Source organism: Caloenas nicobarica, chromosome 1, assembly GCF_036013445.1.
Source record: "Caloenas nicobarica isolate bCalNic1 chromosome 1, bCalNic1.hap1, whole genome shotgun sequence".
Taxonomy (NCBI): domain Eukaryota; kingdom Metazoa; phylum Chordata; class Aves; order Columbiformes; family Columbidae; genus Caloenas; species Caloenas nicobarica.
Window position 1 is genome coordinate 115409364 of NC_088245.1, and position 25099 is coordinate 115434462.

The 25099-nt window shown below is 34.8% G+C and overlaps 1 protein-coding gene across 1 annotated transcript in view; it reads right to left on the bottom strand.

Annotated features, from left to right (window-relative positions):
- The window catches only part of CFAP47 (cilia and flagella associated protein 47), a 311215-nt gene that overhangs the window by 274524 nt on the left and 11592 nt on the right, over positions 1–25099 (bottom strand). The window contains exons 6-21 of the mRNA XM_065651976.1: positions 24689–24849; positions 23677–23810; positions 22877–23112; positions 22010–22202; positions 20083–20296; positions 19577–19729; positions 17947–18136; positions 17745–17841; positions 16278–16494; positions 15344–15588; positions 14198–14328; positions 13063–13185; positions 11546–11677; positions 10302–10379; positions 9616–9760; positions 7484–7578 (exon numbers count right to left, since the gene is read on the bottom strand). Coding sequence (XP_065508048.1) covers positions 7484–7578; positions 9616–9760; positions 10302–10379; positions 11546–11677; positions 13063–13185; positions 14198–14328; positions 15344–15588; positions 16278–16494; positions 17745–17841; positions 17947–18136; positions 19577–19729; positions 20083–20296; positions 22010–22202; positions 22877–23112; positions 23677–23810; positions 24689–24849 — 2544 coding nt within the window. The remainder of the gene's footprint in view (positions 1–7483; positions 7579–9615; positions 9761–10301; positions 10380–11545; positions 11678–13062; positions 13186–14197; positions 14329–15343; positions 15589–16277; positions 16495–17744; positions 17842–17946; positions 18137–19576; positions 19730–20082; positions 20297–22009; positions 22203–22876; positions 23113–23676; positions 23811–24688; positions 24850–25099) is intronic.

A 25099-nucleotide genomic window follows, 5' to 3' on the forward strand; every position in this document is an offset into this window, starting at 1 on the left:
CTGCCTGACCAAGGAAGCACACGGTAGCTCTAAGTCCAACACCAGAGAGTGAACACAGCTGAATGGCTTCCTGCCTCAGGCCTAAATACTGAAACAAACAAAAGGGGAAAAAACTACCTCAGCATCCATGACAATTAAAATGGTATTTTATATAAAATTCATGCATAAAAAATAAACTCAAGCTTAATTTTCAGGTTGAGGAGGGAAATCTGAGAGTAGAAAAAAAGAATTAAGTTATTTTCAGAAAACACTTTCAAAGCAGTTACTTCATTTCTATCTTTACGAGCACCCCAACGCGATAATATATTTTATGCTTTATAAAATATATTTTGCTAATTAGTATTGTAATACAGCATATATTCTAAAGGTTGAGTAAAAATTCTGCTGTCAAATCCAGGAATAATACAGCTTATTTAGCACAAAGAATATGTGATATCTTCCTAAAATTACAGTACTTGCTTTCACAGTACAACTTCACAGGGAATTGCAAGTAAATCAGTAAGCTAATTTATGACTTAAAATTAAGTTTAAACACCTGTAAAAGGATAATAGTCCTGTATTTATCATACAGACTGTTCCATTTCTTGAAGCATTATAAGTCATTGAATTTTTGTGTTAAGGCTGATTCTAAAGTTTCTTTATTTATAGCACTAACAACATGGAGATTTAGTAGGACAATATGTAATGTACATTAAAAAAAAAAAGTTTGATTCAAATTTAAACCTAAGTGCAAAACCAATGGCTTATGTCCTGCAACTGTATACAATATACATTCTCAACCTCCCCTCAGATTTAACATGAGCTTCTCCTTCAAACATACTGAAATCTTTCACACAGCCTAAATTCCCTAGCTTTGTATCACAGATAAGCAGCTTTCCACAATGAATAATGTAACTAGTGTTCAAAGCCATCATTCAAAGCACTGAAATAAAACTAGATCTTTCCCTTGTGTATGGTCATAGATGATGCACCAGCAATACCCTATAATTCCACAGCTGCAGATTTTCCATAGAATTCATTTCTTACACCATGGATTCTATTCTTTCACTTAAAAAATAATTTTTTTTTAAAAGTACATCATTAAAAATGGAAAAAAACACCAAAACACCAAACACAATACCACCTGCCACTTGTCTACAAAAAGCTTACGCAATAAGCTCTGACAGGTGTGACTTGCTCTATTTATCTCAATCAAAGGCCTCTCATAGGTATCATTATTAGACAGCTGTGTATTTTGTCTTTTTTCCAAGATGGTGGAATTAAATATTTTCCAGCAGGGTAAAAAGGAGAGGGGGGAAAAAAAAAAAGGTCACTCCTGCACCTTGCTTTGCTTTGCCTCCTTTCCCCTTTCTGTACCAGACCACGCATGACACTGCTGTTAGAGCAGGTGGACCATCCTGCCTGCGGAAACACACTCACAGCTGAGGAACAAAGAGGAGCAAGTATTTAAAGTGACCATAAGCTGCCTGTTTCCCTGGAACAAAACTAAAGGAATGAGGTGCTCCTCCGTTACCTGGACAGGGAGCTTGTAGAGAGAACTGTGGTCAGAAAAGCCATGCTTCTACGATTTTGGATAGTACAGGGTGTTTCAAAAAGATGGACCCAACATGTACAATTACATAAAAACTTACAGTTTAGTGAATTTCAATAACCTTTTTATGAAGGCTCTATGTTCCCTCCACCTGCTGTACAGACTGTAGGAGTTTCATTCATGGGCAGTTTGTGGTTGCACAGATACAGTGATTTTAAATTGAGTCCATCTTTTTGAAACACCCTGTACATTTTAAAACTCAGTTCAGAAATAATCACTGCTAGCAATCAATCCATAAGTAATAATTCTCAGCTCTTTCTCTGGATAAGGATGAGGGAGCTACAACAGATATTTGGCCAGATAGTCATGGGGTTTTTTGTTTGGTTTTGTTTGCTCAGCTTTTTTGTTTAATTATCAGAAATTTTTTTTCTGTTCAGCTCTGAAATGAGAACAGTGCCTAGCTCATCAGATGTTCAGCTGGCTAAACCTCCTTATACTGCAGTGAAAAAAACCTAAACCATAACTGAAGTGTCTTTCAAATAAAATTATATCAAAAGTGAAAAGAAAGCAGCACACAGCCTGTATACAATATGACACTAGGAAGTATTTGCTAGCTTACCTATTTATAGATATTTTTATACTGCTTTCACTTACAGCTCTGACTTCTGCAGCCAACAAACACCGAGGTTAAACTCTCCCCAGTGAGGAGAGTGGGGATGTCCACTCCCCAGTGGGGAATCCTGTCACCTCTAACACCTCCTGAGATGCTGGAATAACAAGAAGGCACAGCCAGGCCATGTCTGAGCAACATTCTAGCCTTACCTATAATGCCTGGGTTTCATTTTACCACTTAAAATATTGGGAGAATAATCTCAATTTTTTAGATATTATTTTATAAGCATGCCAATATACTTAATCTCCAAGAGCGTCTTTTGATGCTACGTGTGTTTGTACACACTAAGTTTTAGTGAGAATTGTAGGAGTTATTCAGAGTTCCAATGTATTTACCTAGCTTGTTTATTTGAAGCTTTTTGTGGCAGAAGGAAAGCTAGTGCCAAGTTGATTTTTAGCAGGAGAATTCAAGATTGCATTCAAGACTTACTTACTTAAAACCTCAAGTTAACAATTCAAGTAGTTTTAATAAAATTTTAAAGCATATTAAAATAATTTCATGCTTTTGTGATTTTTTTAATGAACACTTCTAAATTATTTTGGTTTTGTTTTTCCTTAGTTCTAGTAGCTACTTTCTTAGCAATAACATCAATATAGTGGGAATTTGTTGGTTTACAGGGTAGTGATGTCAGTAATGGCTGCAACAACAGCAGGAAGTTTTACTAGAACCAGAAGGCGGACAGAAAAGAATGCAGCTCGAAGGGATACAGAAGGTTTGTAGCAGCTGGGAGGTAGCTGGGTAAGAGCAGTTGTCCAGAAAATGGTGATGAGATCAGAGAAGCAGCTGTTCAAGTGCAGAGGCAGGAAATAGCACTTGCAACCCTGAAACCTGAACAGGGAAAGCTCAATATATGGAGAAGATTAGGGTTTTTTCAAGACCGAAATGTCAGGAAAGGGAAGGAGAGAGAGAAAAAGGGGAAATCTAGATGAGCTAGAATGATAAAGAACTCGGATGCAATGAGGAGTGTTTCAAGAATCATTAACTACTGAGAGTTTCTGATCACAATAAGAGATGCTTGTACCTGGACCACTTTCTTAACAGAACTATGCTTTTTATTAGCATTCTTCTTTGCAGGAGGTAAATTAAAGAAAAGCTACAGCATCCTGGGAGGTAGATGTACTTTCAGATGTGTGCCTCAGTGATGCCGTGCTGGGCAACACTTTTAGTTTTCAAAGCTAACTTCATTTAACATTAGTCAGTGCTACTGCTGCCAGCTCTCAGTGCTGCACTAACTCTCAGCGATGTTGACTTGTTATCAACAGTGGGTTGTAAGTTGTGTCTTTGGGCACGTCTTGCCCAGCTATGAGCAAGTTGCCCCCTGACAGACAGGGACTTGCACACCTGGAGCAGAAGGGAAATACAGGTTGTACAGGGAGCTTCCCCAGCACCGCGAGCAAGGGGAGACAGAAAGGCTGTAAGCATCTGGTGCGGAGATACTGACATAAAGACATTTCCTCGAAGCAGCCCTTATCAGTTGGTTATGAGTTATAAGCAGCCCCAGCAAAAATTCCTTTTTGAAAATGTTTATTCCCTTACTTCTAAAGAAAGTTGTTGTGTTTGCCAAAAATTATTCTTAAGAGGTGAAAAACACTTAGACCCAGAGTTAAAAATTTAAAAAGGATGACATCAGAAAACCCTATATAGAAATCTGTAATCAATAGTTGCAGTATATTCTACAGATATTTTTTTTGTAAGAAAAGCAGTCACAAAGCAGATCCAGTCAAATGTAAGATTTTTTTCTTCCAAGCTTATATCATAATTAAAGCAGACCGCCAGTGTCTTCAGTTACCATACCACCGCTATCAAATGACAGTTGGAGATGCTCATAAATAACAAACAGTAATACTGAAGAGTAGTTCATTCGAGAAGTGAAATTAAACAAATTAAACAAAGAACCATCTGCTATTTCAGCAGTCTTCAGAAATATTAAGTTAATCAATTGAATTTACAGCAGTGTCAGAAGCAACATTTCTACTCTTAATCCATCCTGCAACTTGACAAGGAAAGAAAACAGTAATAGACCTCAACTGGAACAATGGAAAATAGAGTACTGAGAGGCAAATAATAATCCCTGTTTTGATAGCTGTGGGTGAGAGGCATTTAGGATTTTAGAGAGCTGATATTTCACTAGTCTGTAAGGGGGACAACTGACCTTCTACTACCCTCTTTTCCACTACAGTGGAGAATAAAGGATCACTTTGTACAGCAGCACCATCACCAGAGAAATCCAGTGCCATAAGCTGTCAGATTTCAGGTTTTGGCTCACATCAATACATACGCGGTTTAGATCTCATATACAATTGTGTGATTTTAGCTACTAAGATCAAAGGAAAATAAACAAAAACTGCATCTACAGTATAAAGTAGAAATACCACTGTTAAATAGTTGAGAAAACTTAAGTAAAATTCTTTTATGAAAATAAACTGAAATTGAGGCCTTGGAAATTAAACTATTGTTATCTGTTAAATCTTATACATAGCATGTACCCTCGTATCGTCCACAGAATAATATTACTAGACCCTATTTTACTATTTCTAGACCCTATTTATCATTTTTAAATCAGTATGTATGTGGTATTGTCTTTTTATAGAACTCCTAACTGAATTTTCTGTATAGATGCTGAGGAAAAAAAAAATTAAACCACTAGCTTAACCAAGCTAAAGTATTAGCTGTATCATCATTACTTCATTCCCATCTAATCGGCCAACAGAGCAAACTCCTCAAAAGTAAGTATATTCTATTCCAAAGTAATCGGATGATACAAAATGAAAAACAGGAAGGAATGGTAATTTAGGAGATTTGGAAAGTTCTTACAGAAGGGCATTATAATTTTAGCAACCATTTACTTTCTCTGTTTAGTGTTGTACCTATGGCTTACTGGAAAATAAATGGTAGTTACAAAGCAGCATTTTGTTTCTCATTTCTGTTGACAATCTTTCAATTAGAACAAAAAAACTTTAAATCTTGTTGAATACTTATATTTTAAGCTGTCACAACAGGTTGCTTTTTTAAATGAAATATGCATCTCAGAGGACTTTACTGGTAAAATAAAAATCAAAACTAATTAAGTTTTGAAGCTTGGCTGTAAGAACAGTAACAATATATACCTACTCATTAAAAGTTCTATCAATCTTTTCGCCATTTTTGTTTTCCATGTTTGTATACTAATTGATGTACTTCTTTTTATTTATAAAGGAAGCTAGCTTTTCCACATTCCAATTTCATCATTTTAATCCAAAAATCTATGTTCCTTTGTATTAATTATTAACTGGTTTGAATTTCACACTTAGCAAGAGACAGACACTAAGAAGTGATGTTATAATTACTAAGAGCTTTAATACTGGCCTTAGTGGGGCCAGAATTGCATCTTCAGAACAACAACGTGGTGTTAGAATATTTTACAATGCATAAACATGATTGTCTGACACATGACTTGTCCCTCTGGGACAGAGTAAAGCATTTCTGGTGGTGCTTCTCCAGCTCCTTAAAGAGTCTTCAATAATGGAGATATATGCTCCTGTATTTTATTCCAATATTTGACTCTTTTTGCTACAATGAGTTTTTATATCTAATCTAATCCACCTGATATAATTTAAACCCATTACTCATTACCTATCAACTATCTACAGCAGTGAACAAGCACATATAAATTGTATTCCACAGAACATTGGAAGTTAGCTCAATTGTTCGCACAGTTTGTGGTTTCTGGACTTCTGATCATTTCCATTGCTTTCTTTTGGACTTTCTTTCCAAGAGAAATTTTCCCACTTTTTTCTTTAAGCATGGTATCCCAAATGGGAAAACTGTTTCAGCTGAGGTGTTTACAACACTGATTACAATAATTATTTTCTTTCTCTACTAACATTATTCCTATTTACATAAATAAGTATAATGTCTGCCTCTACTCTTAATTCTTGTTCAGCTTGTGATCTACAGTACCACACACATAGATTACTTCAACATCATTATCTTGTCTTGCATTTCTGTTATTGACCTTTCCTACATAAATAAAAATGTCAGCACTTTTCCTACTGAGTTTCTCTCCAGTTGGAAAATAGATCATTGGTAGCAAACAACTACATGCTTTCCTAACACTGTAACTAGTCTAAATCTGAGAACCTTACTTATGAGAATGTTGCATCAGACAGTGTCAAGATGCTTAAAGATATGACATCTACCGCTTCTCCCCTAACCTCAAGGTCTGCTATGCTATAGGAGGAAATTAATTTGGTTTGAAATAGGCCATTTTTTATTAATCTATTGACTCATGTTCTGTCAGGAAAAATCATCTCAGGGTAGTGAATGTGCTATAAATTCACACCATCAGTTATTTCACAATAACTTCCACATATACACACAATCTCAGCCAACATAAGTAATAAGAGGAAGAAAATCACAGTGTTACCAGACACAGCCTGTAATATGTAAATATTATTCAAATGATGCTTTCAACAAAGGAATTCCCTTTTATTCAAAAACTAAAGTGCTGGGAAGGAGAGAGAGCAGGAAGAGTAAAAAAATAATGTTGACCCTTCCAAGATGCATTGTCTCTGACATTCTTTTTTTTTTTTTTTTTAAGTTAAAAATGCAGCTAATGCAACCAGTTTATGTGCTCTAGAAATGGTCCCCAGCTGCTTGTTCTGAAGCTGGTGCATATTATCAAAGACTGTTTTCTTTCAGGTCATTGTTCTCCAAACACATGGAAACCCCAGACCTTCAATTTCTAAAGCACTGTTCAATAGGTTCAGATTTAAAATTTTCTATAGCACTCTCTATTGACACTTACTCCCAGTAAAATGCTATTTTCCTGGTGTAAAACTAACCCATAAAGTCTCATATCTTCAGTTGATTTCCCTTAAATAGCTCAATCAGAAAGCAACTTTGCCAATCTTCATGACACATAAAACTCCTCTACTACTTCTACTTTTACAGTCCCTTAGTCATCTGAGAGTTAAAGCACAAATAGCTGCAAAAAGAAAACGGCTGCCAGCTTTTTCAATGATTTAATGAATGTGTGGTAAGACATTTCAGTTTAAGTTTATACCTTTTCTATTTTTAAGTCATTGAGAAAGTATGTTTCCTTTGTGTATGCAAACATTTAAGGAAAGCAGCAAAAGTTATATAAAGGTTATTTCAGAACTTCTTAATAATTGGATTACTATTACAATACTATTGCACACACTAAAATGTGCATCTAAAATGTCTATATTCTTTCACTATAGAAATATCACAAAGCATGGTTTTAATTTATCATAATCACCGCTGCCCCATAGACCTACCTCTTTTGGCATGAAGGACAGCAAGCATTGCAGAGCTGACTTTCCCTTTAAGTTAACCAAATACAAATGTGGCTTTGAAGAGCAGCAGTCAACCACTGTCAAACAAAAATTAGAATCAAATTACAGTTGTTATTGCACTAAATATCACCTTTGAAATAGTTGCAGTATTCCAAAGTTATTTCCAGCCTAAGGTATCTACATATCTGTATGGTAAACCTTTCTTGCAAAGTTATGAATGAATGTAGTATTTCTCATAAGGATTCTGAAGGGGTAATTTTGAGAAGAATTAATCACCAGCAACTTTCATGAAAGTTATTGATTGAGAACACAATATTTCAGAGAAAAACAAACAAATAAAGAAACACACATCATTGGCATTTACCTTAGAATAAAAGCATTAGGCAAAAACAGCTAAACTAAATAATGAAAACTAATACCACAGGGAGAAAAATTGTTGCCTGAAACTGGTTTTCCAAATGACTTTTAGGTACAATCTACACTACAGAAGTCTACCACTAAGGCTTGCTTCATGTTTCAGACTTTCATGTCCAGTTTTAAGGCACTGGCAGAAGCGTGAGTTTCCGATAAACAAGGTAGCATTCCTCCAAGATCAATATTCATCCTGGAACACCAGCATCAGTATTCATCCAGTATTCACCATCTGAACAGTATTGGGTCTGACTAGATGTCACATTATTATTTCAAACACAAACTGATCTAGAAATCACGTGCAATGAGTCAATCCCCATGCTGGTCAGTTGCCTGTTGCAGACAGTCTTACAGTTCTCTTCCAAGTTAAGATGTCTGACAAGGAGCCCTCACCTTCCCTTTGAAGTCTACCACATGGCAAGGAAACCCCTCTGTTCTTGTCAGATCATTTTTTGGCATCATCCACATATAGTTCTACATAATGATACAACAAAATATTATAATACTGTCTTGCAAAAGAAAGAGTCCTGATTTCACACAGAATGACAGAATGTTAGGGATTGGAAGGGACCTCAAAAGATCATCTAGTCCAATCCCCCTGCCAGAGCAGGAACACCTAGATGAGGTTACACAGGAAGGCATCCAGGCGGGTTTTGAATGTCTCCAGAGAAGGAGAATCCACAACCTCCCTGGGCAGCCTGTTCCAGTGCTCTGTCAGCCTCACTGTGAAGAAGTTTCTTCTCATATTTAAGTGGAACCTCCTGTGTTCCAGTTTGTACCCATTGCTCCTTGTCTTATCATTGGTTGTCACCGAGAAGAGCCTGGCTCCATCCTCCTGACACTCACCCTTTACATATTTATAAACATTAATGAGATCACCCCTCCTTCTTCTCTTCTCCAAGCTAAAGAGACCCAGCTCCCTCAGCCTTTCCTCATAAGGGAGCTGCTCCACTCTCTTAATCATCTTCGTTGCCCTGCGCTGGACTCTCTCCAGCAGTTCCCTGTCCTTCTTGAACTAAGGGGCCCAGAACTGGACACAATATTCTCAGGGTCAAGAGGACATATAAGCATAGCTGCAAAATTCTCTCATGAATAAAGCTGTTGGAACAGCAAAGGAGATGCCAGGACTGAAGCAGGAAAGGGATAAGCAACAATGGGTGAAGGATAAGAATCCACACTAGTTCTAGCAAGAAACAAATAGCAACCTAATTCCACATATTGCCCCCATGTCATTCTGAGCTGGGCATCATGAAGAACTGAGGTCCTGTGATGGACCTGCAGACATTCTGTACCATTAGGAAAAAGAGAAGTCCAGACCCTTATACTGACAATGAATTAACTGAGAGATAAACATTATCAAAACTATGAGTAAAAGTCCATGAACGGGAAATTAGTACAGTTGTTCAGTTTTGGTTGGTTGGTTTGGGGGTTTTTGGTTGTTTTGTTTTAACTGGTATATACCTTAGCAACTGTAGGGAAAAAAAAAATCTACAGGCAATCTGACATTTTCTAAGTGCTTATTTTTGGCAAATGTCATTTTATGAGCAAACTTCTTAATTTATATTAAGCAGCACTTTCAAAATAATAGCTTTAGGTTTTCTTAAATTAGAAAAAATTGTATACCAGAAATAGTTTGATAAATTTTCTCTGAGCATTATCCATTCTTTATTTAATGAAAATTCTGATGTGGCAAAAGCAAATACCTGAATGGTCACTAGCATTCAATTTAAAATCCTTATACTTAGAAAAATCAAACTCCATTCTAGTACATGCTTGTCCCATGTTCTGCAGCAAAAAGGGAATTGATTTTGTAGAACCAACATAAACACCACCAAAGTCAAATAGTTCCTGTAAGTTTAAAGAAAAAAAGAGTCAAAGCACTGTGAAGTAAAGTCTATAAATGAACAGACTGTGAAAAATATACTTGCCCAAGGATTCAAAATTTGTAATACACTAATAGTCTTAGTTAATCAATTGTCTTGCATAACATTTATCTTTAAAATCTTTCCAGGGCATAAAACACAACAGTTTAGAATTCAATACATAAGTCCAGTTACACCATCAAGAAAGTTTTCATTATTCATTAAACAGATCAGTTTATTCCTTTTTCCTTAATGCATTTTTTCCCTATAAGTAGCTTAAAGAAATCCTCTCCCTTTTAAGAAACTTTTTCCACATTGTCAAGTTCCAAAGCTAAAGCTGTCAGCTATCAGTTAGTGCAACTGTTATATGTACATTTAGTTTTTAATTTCCTAAGTTTTTCTCTTTGATAATTTTCTCAGGAAGTTATACAAAAAATGAAAAATACAAAGTAGAGATGAGCCACTTGAATGTCTAGATAAAGCAAAACTATCAATCTTACCAACTGCCACAATTTCTTCATGCTTACCACATCAATGTTTATTTCAGGGATCTCTACAAATCCAGCAATCCTAAGCTCTAGTACTTCTGAATTTCGCACTGATACCTAAGTGAATGGACGACAGCATAAGAAGGTCATTTTAACATAACTATGTCAGCAAATTTGTCATAAATACATGGAAAAAATATTAAAAAACAAAACAAAAACAGTACCCCACAGATATAGAGTGGAGAGAGACATTCAGCAGAGTTTGTAGTGAAAATATGAAAACAACTCTTCCCTCATAATATAATGTGGTTTTGTTATGGAAATATAAAGAGGTAGAGAAAATGCCTTCATTGTCTAGAACATATAGATATATATATAGATTCTTCTTTGAAACCACATCTCACTGGAATCTGCCATGCCTCTGTGGCCTGCCATTTCTGGGATAGTCATACTTGTCAATTTAAAAAAAAAAAAAAAAAGAAACACAAACCAACAAAGTTTTAGGAAAGACCAGTCTTCTGCAGGAGAAAGCTGAGTGGATGGGTTAGATCTATTTAGCAGCTGTGAGGACTGGAAAATACATCACAACACAAATTGCTTGACAGAGCTGCTGGTACAAAGTAGATACTATTGTTCTGAGCAACGCCAAATCTGATTTTAGAAGTGGGAAAAAGAAATGGATACTAGATTTAGCAAACATAATATAGGCAGCCATAGAAGATGGAGAATCCAGGATTAGAGTCAGAAAAGGTAGCAAAGATCGGCTTCATGGTAGCATCCTTTTTCCTGTTTTCACTCATCTGACCAAGGACAAGTTCAGGAAGCAGGTATGCAGAAAACAAAATAGGATTAGATGTTTATTGCACTGCTATTATCATATCAAATCTACTAGTAAATCCGTCTCTGAGAAGACCACAAAAAGAAGTCAAGAAGTTAAAGACATTGCAGTATTCCAGTGCTTCTCCCCTGCAGACCATAAGAACTGCAGATATGTCTACATGATCTTCTGAAGACAATCACATGTTCATGTCAACAGTTTGCCAATGGTATAATATGAATCAGCTCAAACTGCGAGGCTGTTTTGATACTTCAGAGGAGGACTGAGACCAAAATAACAGAATATGTTATAGCAGCCATCAACTGCTGTAAGAAACATTTTTTTTTCTTAAAAAGCTGTAGCACACCAGAGAAAAAAATCCAAAAAATGCTCAAATGTACATACATCTCCACAAATAAACACACAACATAAAACTCAAGAGACAAATTCTTCCAGTTTTGAATACCTCTACTCTCGTATCAAAACTCATTTTTGCAATTGGAGTGAAACAGATTCTGAGATCAGCATGGCCTCCCACAGGTACTACCCCTTCAGAAGGGGTGATCGTCATTCCAGGCAGTGGGTTTGTATCAAGAACCTTCAAACACAAACATGAAACATTAATAATACCACAAAAGGTGTTTTGGTTTGTTTTGCTTTGCTAAAATATACCAGTAGATCTATCATGAAGATTTTATATTATTACAAGGAGAACATTCATAATACATAATGCTAACTAAGACTCAGAATTCTGGAGCAAAAATACAGGTAAACAAAATAAAGTAACATATTTCTACTATGAAATCATTTTTGCACAGCAGTCGGAAATTTCACATTCTGGTTTTCAAGTTGTTTTCATGAGTTATTAAAATAAAGATTGGGTATCTAGCAAGTCTCCAGAATAGGCTACAAAGCATTTTTCAGAGACAGTTAAATTAGTAACTTCTTTTTTGCCATTCACAGTAAGAAGGCAGGACACAGGATCCTAATACTGTAAAGTTCAGTCATAATACTAGGAGTAAATATTCAGTTTAGCCACAATTAGTACAAACAAAATAGAATTTGTTCCCTTCTAATGCACTCCAAACTTTAATTTGAAGTATAGCTACACAAGTGATAATGACCAAGACCAACCAGACATCGTTTGGCTGAAGGGTATATGTGGAGGCTTTAGAATGCTGGGTATGTTTGTCTTATTGATTATGCTGATTTTATTCTTTCAGGCCCAGCCTTCAAGAGTGTAGTAATAACACTTGTTATTACAATCCTCTGTTGATGAACAGAGAAATTGATGTTGATATTGATGAACAGAGAAAAACAAATCAAATTTCTTAGTACCATAATACTGTAGCAACAAAAATTCTGAGGACTTTAATGAAAATTATTTCACTTCACTAAATAAATACAGCAAATTCTTCTGTGATCAGGAGAACTAATGCAGATAGGTTTCCTACTAAGTCATGTATTATGTCTTTGCCACTCTGGCATCCATCTCATCTCTTACCCAATTCGTATTACAGCCCATCTTTCTCTCAGATGTTAGTCTAGCAAAGCAATCACACTTGCTATGACTGGTCTGTGTCCATGCATGCACTGATTGGGCAGTCAGTATGAATAAGGATGACCAGCCAGTTTGCTTTGTCTCTCAAAATATAAAAACATTCCAGTTATAACTGCTTTTTCATAGGGTACACCAGTATGGGGTTTTACCCTTACCACTGGTTCTCATGAAACTTCCAGAACCTTTTAGACCATAACCACCTTGCTTGTCTGTTGGTCCATCTATCCATCAGTCCAAATTTGACAGAGGGACTGAATTCCTATTCACATAAATCTTGTTTCTTCAGAAAACTAGACAAAACCTTAAGTAGATGTGTATCTAATAACTGAGAACACAAAACTGTAACATGATCTGATAAAATGAACTGCCTTCTTCCTCCCCATCCCAAGAAATTAGATGTGCTAAAAATAATGTTAGCTTACTTGGAAGTATGCATGATTGTGCCCTATGTTTTGAAGAACGGCTTTCTTAGAAGTAGATAATCCCATTGGACTATGATTGAAGGGTATCCTTTGTTCCAAAAACTGAACTTTAGTAGTACCAAGCTACAAAAAAGAAGAGAAAATAGGCAAAATAAATAACATATTACTAAGTATAAATAAATATTTCAGCCTAATTTTCTTTTCATTACATAAAGACCAAGTATACTTCTGGAAATGCATAAATTAGAAGTATTCAAATAGACAAACACCATTTAAATGTGAGACGAGATTTACCCAATGTATTGAACTCATCTAGATTCAAAGTGAACAGACACAACCTCAGAGATATTTTCTGGGCCAGTTTCAAGACAAATAAAACTATTTTAATTGAATTTAAATTAACAGCACAAGCTCTGTCATTACTTTAATCCTAAATGTGTGATCAGAACAAGATACTTCAGAGATTTTAATAGCAGTAGAAATGCTAATATTCTAATTTACACATATCCTGGTTTACACACTGGGAGAAATAAAAAAAAAAAATTAAAAAAAAATTTTTAAAAATTAAAAAAACCCACCCGCCCAGTCTGTCTCCTTCACACTCCCTGCCATGTAACACAGGATAACAAATGATTAACCTAAGGTGAATTTCATTGTTTATTTAGAAGACTATCCAGAAGATTGTGTTTCAAATTATCAAATGCCACATTCAAACAACAATACAAAATTATGTTACAGCCTGTTGTTACCCTAAAGCTCTGAAACATACCTTCCCACACACACCTTGATTTTTACCACTTTAATATATATCTGAAGAACTATCATACCACCTCTCAACCCTTTCTTTGGCTAAACTAAGCAAGCCAAGAAGAGCAGTTACCGCTTTATCTATAAGGACCACTAAGTTGTGGTGTCAAAGGAAGTATAACATTGAAAGCAAGAAAAAGGCAAATTGTCTTTGCCTTGCCTTCTCCAACATATCTGTGGAGCAATATTCTTTGTTAAACATCTCAAATAAGCCTATATGAAATTAAAATAGTTTTTTGAATACTTGATAATAGAAATAGATTTAAGAAATTACTTTTTAAAAAACCCACACATTTTGCTCCTCTAAATCTCCTGTATGAATTGTTACCTTTGCAAAACATTTCAACTTAATTTTGTTTCCTTTACGCACACACAAGTCGAATTCTCCTGCTCTTGGAGAGTTGAACCCTGGATGCCAAACAACTTCACAGTCCAGATCTCTATAGGCCTCCACAAAGCCTAAATAAATTTGCATAATGTACATGTTAAAGCATACACATGTACAATTATCAAATTACATTGTATAATTAGAAATAATACAAGCACAATAAAGTGAAATGACCTTCTATTAGTGAAGAGTAAGCCTATATTTCAAAGGTGTTGAACAGTATGCTGAATTAAGTAAAATTAGTTTCTGAATTCTCATGACAATTGCATAATCTGTTTATTAGGATCCTGCAGTTAAACACACTAAAAGTTCACTGGTATTGTTTAGCCATGAACGATTCAAACAGTCAACGCTGAAAAAAATAAAAGAACGGACTATTCTTCCTGTAAAATAATACCTTTGGGTAAAACTATATACATTTTCTCACTTGCAGTTGATTCTAAACTCGTTATCAGCAGAAATATCTCAAGAATGAGAGCACACCAAACTCATGATCCAGCCAATTCTTGTTTGAAATGTACAATGCCAATTCACTTAGCAGTTAGCTCTTTAATAATGGAACTCCAACATACTCCTACAGAACACTATCTTTCAAAGGAAAGGTAAAATCTAATGTCTCACACACTTCTAACAAATATTGATCGATCACGCAAGTGGAAACTAATCCCAGATTGAATTCCTTTTGTGTCACTCAGACTGTCTACCTCAAATTTTTATCAGTTTCATTCATACAGTGCTTTTGGAAAATTTCCTATCCTGATGAGCTGTACGATATTGCTCACTGCCATTAAACAGGTGCCTCACTTTTGAAATATCAGCAATCTGTGCTGAGACAAATGGTCATGTAAGTGCTGCTGGCTGGCCAGAGAAACAACAAACTGGATTGAGTATGCATTCAGGGTAGGGCTTATATAGAGAGTGCTGATACAGTACTAGTTAACACTCTGATCTGATGCTGGTTTTGGGATATACTGATATTGACCCAAATCTAACAAGTATAGCTTATAGCATCAGCTGAGCATTTGTCTTACTTAACATTATTGATATTTAAGATACGTGCACACACACTGTACTTGCATACTATACCTTTGGCTGGTTGTATAGAAAATGCAATTCCTCTATGTCTATTTACAGGTTTCCAAGTAAATCCTGCAGGATGGTTTCTGGGATTGTATAGTGTGACAGTTGTTCTAAATTCTGTCCCTGCTAGGTAGCCAGGAATAGGATTTAAGATCAGTTCCCTTGCAGACAGCTCAAGTTCAGCAGACACGGCTTTTGCAACTACCAGCACGTGCCCAGGGTGTTGGTTGTTTATTGTGTAAGTGAAAGATCTGTAATAAAAATTTTTATTCATTATGTTGTAGTCAGAGTAATACTTATGTGAAATGTAATAAGTAGCAAGAAAATATTTAACAAAATCACTGAGTATGAACACACAGTTAAGAGTGACAAGAGAAAGCAAGATGTAATTGTTTTGCAAACAGCTTAAATTAAATCATTTTAAAAGTGAAGATGGTCCCAAAGGATGATCTACCTCATACAGTCATTTTAACAACATTAGTAAAGTGAGAGTTCTGTTTGCATACCAGAAGGTTACAAAATGGTTTGCTTATACATTGACCCATGAGGTCCATCAAAAGACCTGAGCATAGATGCAGTGATGCAACACTATGCCAAAAAGAGCACAGTATTTTCCATAAAATTTCTCCTAACAAATACACTGTAATAATAAACTTTTTTCCCTAATATACCTGTGGCTATTTGGGCTTTTGACAGAACAGTTTGGTTTTGGGGGGTTGTTTTTGTTGTTTGTTTGTTTGTTTTAAACCCTAAGAAACAAGACTATGCTAGCAAAATTCTGCAAAATAAAACTGCATTAACTATTGCAATATCACCACAAATAAATGTACACCATTAACACTTACCAAAATTACATTTAATTTAAACCAGACACATGATTTTCTTTATCATACTACTGCAAAGAAAATATATAAATCAAGCCAAATGTAAAAAGCCTTACTTTTTAAACGTTCCAAGAGTGTTTGTCTCAAATACAACTGGAATATGAGTCTTTGTAAGAGGAGGCACCACCTGAGACAATGGACTTGTCTGCTGCAATTCATCAATTTCAATCTCAATTTGTATCCATACATGAACTAACAAGTTATTGATGATATGCAGTTTCCTGGCTGTTGTAGAATGCACACAAACATCACCAAAATCTATAGTAGAAGGACCTGAAACACATAAGAAATAAAAACTTTAACTTTTAGTTTTTAATGTTGATGTATGGAAGCATAACTACTAAAACATCACAATCAAAATATTTTACTTCCTCAAATTACAGAATCAGTCAGCTAGAACAATCCTGTAGCAGAACAAATTCACACAAAAACTTGGAAGTAAATGCCATGCATGTTCTGTGAATGTTTTCAGTAGTACAATTCGAAAGCCAGCACCAACTTAATTCTTAATTCTGTTTGTGTTAGCCAGCTGTTAAAATAGGAAATGCGATGTGCTAATCACTAAAAGCATTACTAATAATCATAAATATTTATTTTTATTAATCAGATATTTAAGTGGCCAGACAACCAGCAATTCACTGGAAATTTATATACTTAACCTGTTTATTTGCTCCCTGATGTGTGGCCATTTGTTTTAATAATGCATGTAATTTGATGGTGACAGAATTATCTCACTAATATATTTATCATTATCACCAGTTTTTATAGTCGTCTGCAAACCTTAGTGCTCATGGCACTAATCAAGCATCTTACAAAACTCTAAGTACTCTTTGTATTAATAGGTTTATGTTATTCTACCTTTCCCGAAGTGTATCAGCATACACAGCTACACTATTCAAGTTCTGGCTTCATTGATTTTTTTTTTTTAAAAAAAGCCCAAAAAGTACTGAAAATTTTCACTTTGCTGCTAAATAATTTTACTGAAGAAAAAATGACTTTAAAATAGACCACTTTTAGTACCAAGTGTTCTTAATATAATAGATAAGTCCCTACCAGACTTTCAAGGTGTTACTCCTCATCACAGAACATTCCACTGAAATTATTTTGAAGGAGGATTCTGAAGAAGTTTTACTTTTGGGGGGTATCACTGTTCACTGTTAATTCCCAGAAACATCCTGAACACTCCCATGAATCTTGATGATATTAATGTTGTTCAAGATACTATCCGATAACAAGGCATAAGGGTATGAGCAACCCTCCTATGCTGTATTGATTTCTCTATAATAGGCTGTAGTTTGAGCAGTCTTTAAAGGAAGCTCTCCTTTTACATGTTCATACCTAATCATATCTCAGTAATTTCTGAGGAATACAAAGCTTTAATTTAACACTACTGCACCTATCAAGTTGCCACCAAATTAAGCTATTTTCTATTTAAGGTGAAGAACTATGAACATAAATTGTGTTACTATAACTAAGTGCTATTATAACTATATGTATTTAGCAACCAAATAAAAAAATCTTACCAATGAGTATTTGATGAAGCTGCTTTGATGTCAAGGTTAGACTACAATCTTCCTTCTCTTGGGTAGAAGATGGCAAAGCACTAAGTCCATTCCAAATCTGTGATAAGCATGAGACATTGTCTCAGAGCAGATCAAAATTCTTATGCTTTTTTTATATGGCAATCACATTGTGCTTGCATTACTACTCAAGTATTTAACTTACTTCTTTAATTGAAGATTTAGAACCTATTGCTGCCAATTTTTGACTCGTTAATAGGCAATTCTCATCTGAAGGAAGCATTTTAAACGGTAGCTTCTCCTTGTGAAGATCTGTGATTGAGATTCTTGGTGACATAAGCCCTTCAGCTGGTTTGAGGCCTATGTTCACAGAATTATTATATTTATAAAACTGCCTATAAGGGAGAGGAAAAAAAAAAGAATATGGAAATCTAGAAGTTTGAGCATTCAGTGCTCTACACATTAAACTACTTAAGATTTCTAAATATAACAAATAATACTTTAAGTAGGAATATTTCATTATAAAAAGTGCTCAAGTCCGGAAAATGCTTTGAAAAGTCTTTTATTGTATTGTTTAGGCAAGGATTAACATCTGTCACACATTTGTGGCAAGTGCTTAACTAAATATGGCGCAAGCATTATGGCTACCAAAATATAAATACTATATCATGTCTTGAATACCTCTTAAAGAACAATTAAGTTGTGAAGTCAAGTGCTTAAAAGTTAGCAAGTGGAAAGACTACAAATGATCCTTCAATTGTATATGCCGGAACTGGACTACTTATAGCCTAATTTCCAGAGCAATTAGCCTTTCTTGGTCAAAGTTCAACTCCAGTCAATCAATTTCACCCGAAATCGAGAGATTTGAAACTTCCAGAGATATTGCATAGATGTTTCATACCAAGTATTCAGAAAATTATTACTATGTTTGATAGTAGCAGTGAAATTCATCTGATAACTGTGAAATTTTCCTTTCTTTTCTTGCTCCTCATGCAATATGCCTTGAATATACCTTGAATATATGTGTTATGGTCATATAAACAGTAGTTCACCCATTACACAACAATTCTTTTCAAGAAAACCATACATAATGTGCATGCATAAACTAAATACAGCTCTGCAGGATTTAATCGTGACATATATAAAGAGAGCAAGGTAAATTGAGATTACAAGAATAATGCATTGGCATTATTAATTTTTAAATAATGGGTCTTGTAAACTTAACACTCTTAAGGTATTACTTCTCTTGCTTTAGAGGCTTTACAGGCTCTTTTTTTTAATAAAACTTTGAAAAGTAGAAGACCTGTCAGTTCTGCTTTTCCATGATTTTGCTCTACAGCATGCCAACCAAACACACAGATTAATGAAGTGTGAATTTACTATAAGGCTAGAAGATGACCACAATCCTTTAATCTTATCTGCTTCATTCCACAAATTATATCATAATTTATGCACTGAATCCATCAATTGGGTGAGCTAGACATACTAGTTGGAAATTTATTTATTATATAAAAAGAAAAGGAAATCCAACATAATAAATGTTTTGGTTTTCCTACTAACTGTAACCAACTCTTATTAAAACTTGGTGTCTTATTTTAAGTTTCATGCCTCTGTTCCTACATTTTACCCAGGAAGTGATCTCTAAGTGTCTAAATGAACATTTGCACAAAACGGGTTTTGAATGCATTATAAATGAAGGTCCCAAGACCATAAGCATTTCAGCATGGCACAAATTTAGGTGTATGATTGGTGTCACTAAGTTAATTCAGCATGTATATACAAATATTATTAATACAAACCTAAAGTATTTACTTATCCTTTAAACAAAGTCTTACCTAGCAGCACCTTTCTGCAAACAACGCCGTCTTAAACTAGAAATGAAGTCTGCATAGTATTCCTTATGTGCTTCTTTTGACAGTCGTTCATCATCAGTATAAGAAAATTCTGGATCTATATAATTATATCTCTCGGTCTTTGTGAAAATAGTCCTAAATATTTAAAGAGAATTGTAGTTTCACTACACATGTAAAATGAATCTGAGTCTTGTTAGAAAGAAAATATATTGATTTTGCTACATACATATTTAATTGCAAACATTATTATTATCACAGCTGATTATTAATATTTGACCCTGTGAAGGCAACTATAAAAATGAAATATTGAAACTGTAATAGCTAGATTTGTAGTTTCACATAAGAAAAGCGACTCGAGAAATTTATGTGCAAGAGGCTCAATGTTAAGTAGAATGCTATGAATTTAAAAGAACTTTCAGCCTAAAAAAAAAAGTAAACTGTCATACACAAATGTGTGGTTTTAAATATTATATCTGTATAATTTTTACCTGTACTTTTTATTCCGTTCACTTGGCCTAATGCTGGCTGCGCGGTCATTAGGAAAAGCTATAAGTGCATCATCCTTACAATTCCTGTTTATCTGGTGACTATGAATTTGTGTTTGGGTTGATTGAAGTATCGCCACAGGTGCTGTATCAGTGCACTGTCCTGTGCCATCAACTACAAACTGCCCAGCTGCATTCGAAATCATTGGTGTTATACCTTAAAAAGCAAATAAAACACATTACATACACTTATATTAACACTTTCTAAATAAAATTCAAAGTATTAGAAAAATATTTCTTAATTTATACTGGTCCACCCTGCAACCCAACAATCAGTCACTCATCCTCTTTTCCTCAGACAAGAGGAAGAAGGTGTTCAGACCATACTAGCAGGGATCCACCTTCCCTGGCCTAGATTGTAGACAAGTACTAGAGCACAAACCACTACTATTAATACTATGTCCAGCTGTGATGTTTTGTCTTGCATGTGCACATAACCAAACATACAGAGCTGCCTCTGTCACAGCACTGTCTGCAGTGTCCTAAAGCTTGTCTTCAGGGCTGCAAACACAAACATGACTTTTGAGAAAGAACTCCCAAGCTATTACAGCTAAAAGAGATATTAGATCCTTTTCACTCTAGTTTTATAAAACCACATATACATTAAAAGTTAAAAATTATGACAGAAACTAGGCCATGTGTTTGCTCACCTCTCCTACATAAACAGACACATGTTTAAAACAGCACTATAAATAAATACATATATCAATTCTTCAACTGCCTCTTCCTCCCTCACCGGCAAAAATATTGATACATTAAACTAAACATATTGGTTTTACCCTCTTTACCCTTGCTTTACTCTCTAAGGGTTACAAAAAAAACCCCCTACTTTCCATCCTCCAAATGTAGGAGTGATTACAGCTTCCACTGCCCAGGCAGGCTCGGTTTGTGAGAAGCTTCATTCCAGCCTCTTCCCCCCTCCACTGAATACAGAGAGACAAGGACAGGTACTCAGCCAGAGGCTGGGAGAACTAGAAGATAGAGAACTCATCTATATAAGGACCTGAAAAAAATTAATTTCCTTCCACACTTCAATGAAGCTTAAACAAAAAAGCACAGATACCAGTGGCCTATAGAGTACAGATACCCCTCATAACTTCTTTATAAACCTGCAAATAGGAGCAGAATGGAGACATTAATAGAGCAAATGGTGGACAAGAGCATTTAGAAAAGCTGACAGATCTTGAATACTACATTAAATCTTTGATCTACAGAAACATATTTTAATTGTGGTTTTGAAGCAGGAAAAATGCAGGAGTTCTGGATTTTTGGTTTTAAAATCCATTGACAGGCTGAGTCAAATCTACTGTAAAGTGGTTGTTCGTTGGACACATTAGGAACATGAGGAACAAATTAGAGACTAATTATTGCATATCCTGAAAGATTATTTATGCTGGCATAGGCTTCATAGGATGAGAAGGCTCAAAGAACATGGGACAGGTATTTACCAGCAAATTCATCTGGCAGTATTTACTTTTAATCAATAAAGAATACTCGGATATCTTTCCTGACTTTTTTCTGCACTTTACCCATCTCTCTAGTTAGATCTGAAACATTAGCACTGTGGAATGGCATTGCTACCAAAAACTTCAGCTTTTATTTCTGATTTATAAGAGCTAAATAATAATACGATGAAAATTTATGCTTTAATAGTTAACTTTTAGTTAAAATATGAAGGAGGGTTTACCATTATTTTAGCCGTTGTTTTATACTCTTATGGGTATATGTCATACAATTGAGCATTCCCTCAACAGCCAAAGAGATATTAATTTTTAAAAAACAAAGCATAGTAGAAAAATATATTTTAAAATGTAAAAAATGTACTTTTGAAACACTTTATCACTTTTCATTTACGTTTTTAGCATCTTACCGGGATTAATTTTGAATAGGATGTTTTTTCGTTTAGATTTGCATACACCAATAAAGCTTATATATATTCGGTGAAAGGATTTTGTCTTCAAAGCTTGTAAGTTATTTTCCTCTAGTCTTATACCAATAATATCAACAACTTGCTTCACTTTAAATGTTCCTATTTGATGTGGAGAAAATGAAAATATCACATCCTGTAAAAGAAAAGTCATTATGAGACATACGAAGCAGAAAAGCAAAAAGACTTTTTGTTTTGCATCATTGTCTGTTTAATTGTGTCACTCCTCTCCACACGTACTTCTAAGATAGGTGTTCAAAACTGGGCTTTTAGAATATGCCAGCTGCCGCACATAAATTAGCAATATACAAAAACATAAAACTGCTACACAGTGGAACACCACAAAGTCTCACCTGCTCATTTCTGGCACAAATTGTTCTCTCTTGCGCCTTGAGTTACAGTTTTGTGAAATTATAAATGTCTCCGTATTTGATTTAAATTTGGAAAAGTTTCTTCCATTAAAAGAAATGTGTTACTCGAGTATTTGCAATTTAATGAAATAAATGAAAAGGATCTTGCAAAGGTTTGAGTATAAATCAGTCTTCTCAAGTCAGTAAAATGTAAAAAATTCAAAGCCAGGAAACACGTGGGTAAAGTTTCTTTAGTACTACAATTATTTTTTCCAAATTTAAAATAACACTTGTTGCTTGTGTACAGGAAAGAGCATTAGAAGACTCTACATAGAGAGAAAATATTAAACATCAGGGCTCCTGAAATTGAATTGTTCTGATTTACTTTAAAGAAATTCCACTGCTGACCACTGCAAAGTAATCTGCATGTCTACATAATCTGAAAGAAACAGGTAATTACCTTTGCAGATCTTTTTTTAATTTTTCCTTTCTCAGGAGAAACATTGAAGTGAGCAGTCTTGCGGAAGCTGAACGTTACTGGCAGGGACTCAGATTCATTTTTGAGTGTGCACAGAACTTGTGTTTGTTCACCAAAAAAACAGTCCATAAACTTAATAACTGGTCCTGGATTAACAGTTAACATGACAGGAAGCCCAGAACCTGTCAAAGCTAACTCTGTGTGATGAGGATGATTTGCTGCATTAGACAAACACAACAAACAAAACAACCTATTAGTTTACCAACAGAAAAAAAAATACTGTGGTTGTATTGTTGCAAAAACAAAATAATACCATAATACAATATGATTTATAATGCAATTTTCTACAAACACGGACATACTTAATTATAATGGCTCTTAGATAATGTATTCCCTCATTAAGGAAGCTGAAGGTGATCAAATATTCACTTGAAAATGCACAAAACTGCTATACCAACGTGCTTGTGACTTGCAAACAGCTAGTTTTTTTAATGTTCTCCAAATATTTACATTTATTATTAAGTTCTAGGTGTTCACTACCAGCAGGTGTATTCACGGGATGTACATTTCCCTCCTTTTTTCTACTCACTATTCAAAGAGTTCTTGCTGCCAAATCATTAAAGATGTAAGTTACAATGATGTGTTTGTATTGATATAAATAAACACAGGTTTCCCACAAAAGGGCTAAGATGCCAAAGAAATTTTTTTAAAAAATTAAAAAAATAAAAACACACCTCCAAGATATACAGTTTTATCATTTATATACATTTCCAATAACATACTTGTGACTGCTGTGGTACCATCACTGAGGGTCTGCAGATAGCCATCTTTGTTCCCAACAGCTTCAAACCTCAGAAACAACACGTAATCTTGTTTCATGGGTGAGTCACTCACTCCAAAGTCCCTTTCAAGTCTTCTGTAAGAGTCGCAATCTCTAATTATAAGACAGGCAAAAGAACAAACCACTGAACCCCAACCCACACAAAAATGAAGCCTTATTTTTCATCATCCATTCTGGCTTCTTTGCTGTTCGTTACAGCTTGAACAAATGATATTTATACTTCCTGTCAGAAAATGGAATAGTAACAAATTTATGCTCAACACTATCTGTATGCTTACTATAGTAGTCATTTGATATCTTTTCCAGCCTACAACAGTTTTCTAAACTAACATTACATGCGTAATAATCCCTTGTAATTAGAGTTTAAGTAAGGGAAAATGGCAAGAGCGAATTTTCTTTTTCTTTTCCTCAGCCAAAGAATAAATGTTCCTTTATGCTTACATTTTCTTAATGGAATGAGAGCTCTCCAAAATGCTTCAGTCTCTTGGTGATCAAATATATCAAATATATCAAATATTCTTCCATAATGCTGCACATAAACTATATCTTTATTAAATAAATCTGTGGTCATTGAAAAGGCACTTTATTTGACACTGCAGAACTCTCTCAACCATCTTTAGGGATTCAATATACTTAAAAAGAGCTGCAACTAGTTCCCTTGGCAAAATCTAATAAAATCATTGTTCTCACAAAACACGCTTAATCAATTCTTGGTTCAAATACATTCTTAATGTATTACAAAATAATTCACAGATAATCACTTCAGACTTTGCTTTCTCATTTGTAGTATCATGCCAAGCAATTTCTTTTAACACATAAATACATTAAAAGTAATTCAGAAAAAAAAAATTGTGGACACAGGAACTTAAAATTATTTTCTAACACAGTTCTTCACAGAATAATTTAGACTAATCAGCTCATGTGTATGTGTCTAATTTGGACTACTCACTCACTTTGGACTAAAGCACAACGTAACCAAAGATTTCTCATAAGGTAGCAAGGTTCCTTGATTGGGAATGCACAAGATCAAGGTGGAAACATCTAAATCTCTTGTTCTGTTTTTGAGGCTTAAGTCTTGTAAAACAGCATCTGCACTCCCCTCAAGATCTGTCGCCTAAAAAAATAGTCAAAACGTGGAATAAGTCAGCTTGTTCTGCTTCCGTCCCTTTCTTTTTTTCCTACACATACATTTTCATACCTCTCACAAGTAGAAAGACATAATGTAAGTAATAGAACTGACATAGTTACATATCGCATGGATAATTAACTAATTTTAAAACTTAAATTTCATGTTAATGTTTTGAATTCCCTCTTTCAAAGATGATGCTCACTCAGATGAATTTACTATCTGAGAAAAACTAGTG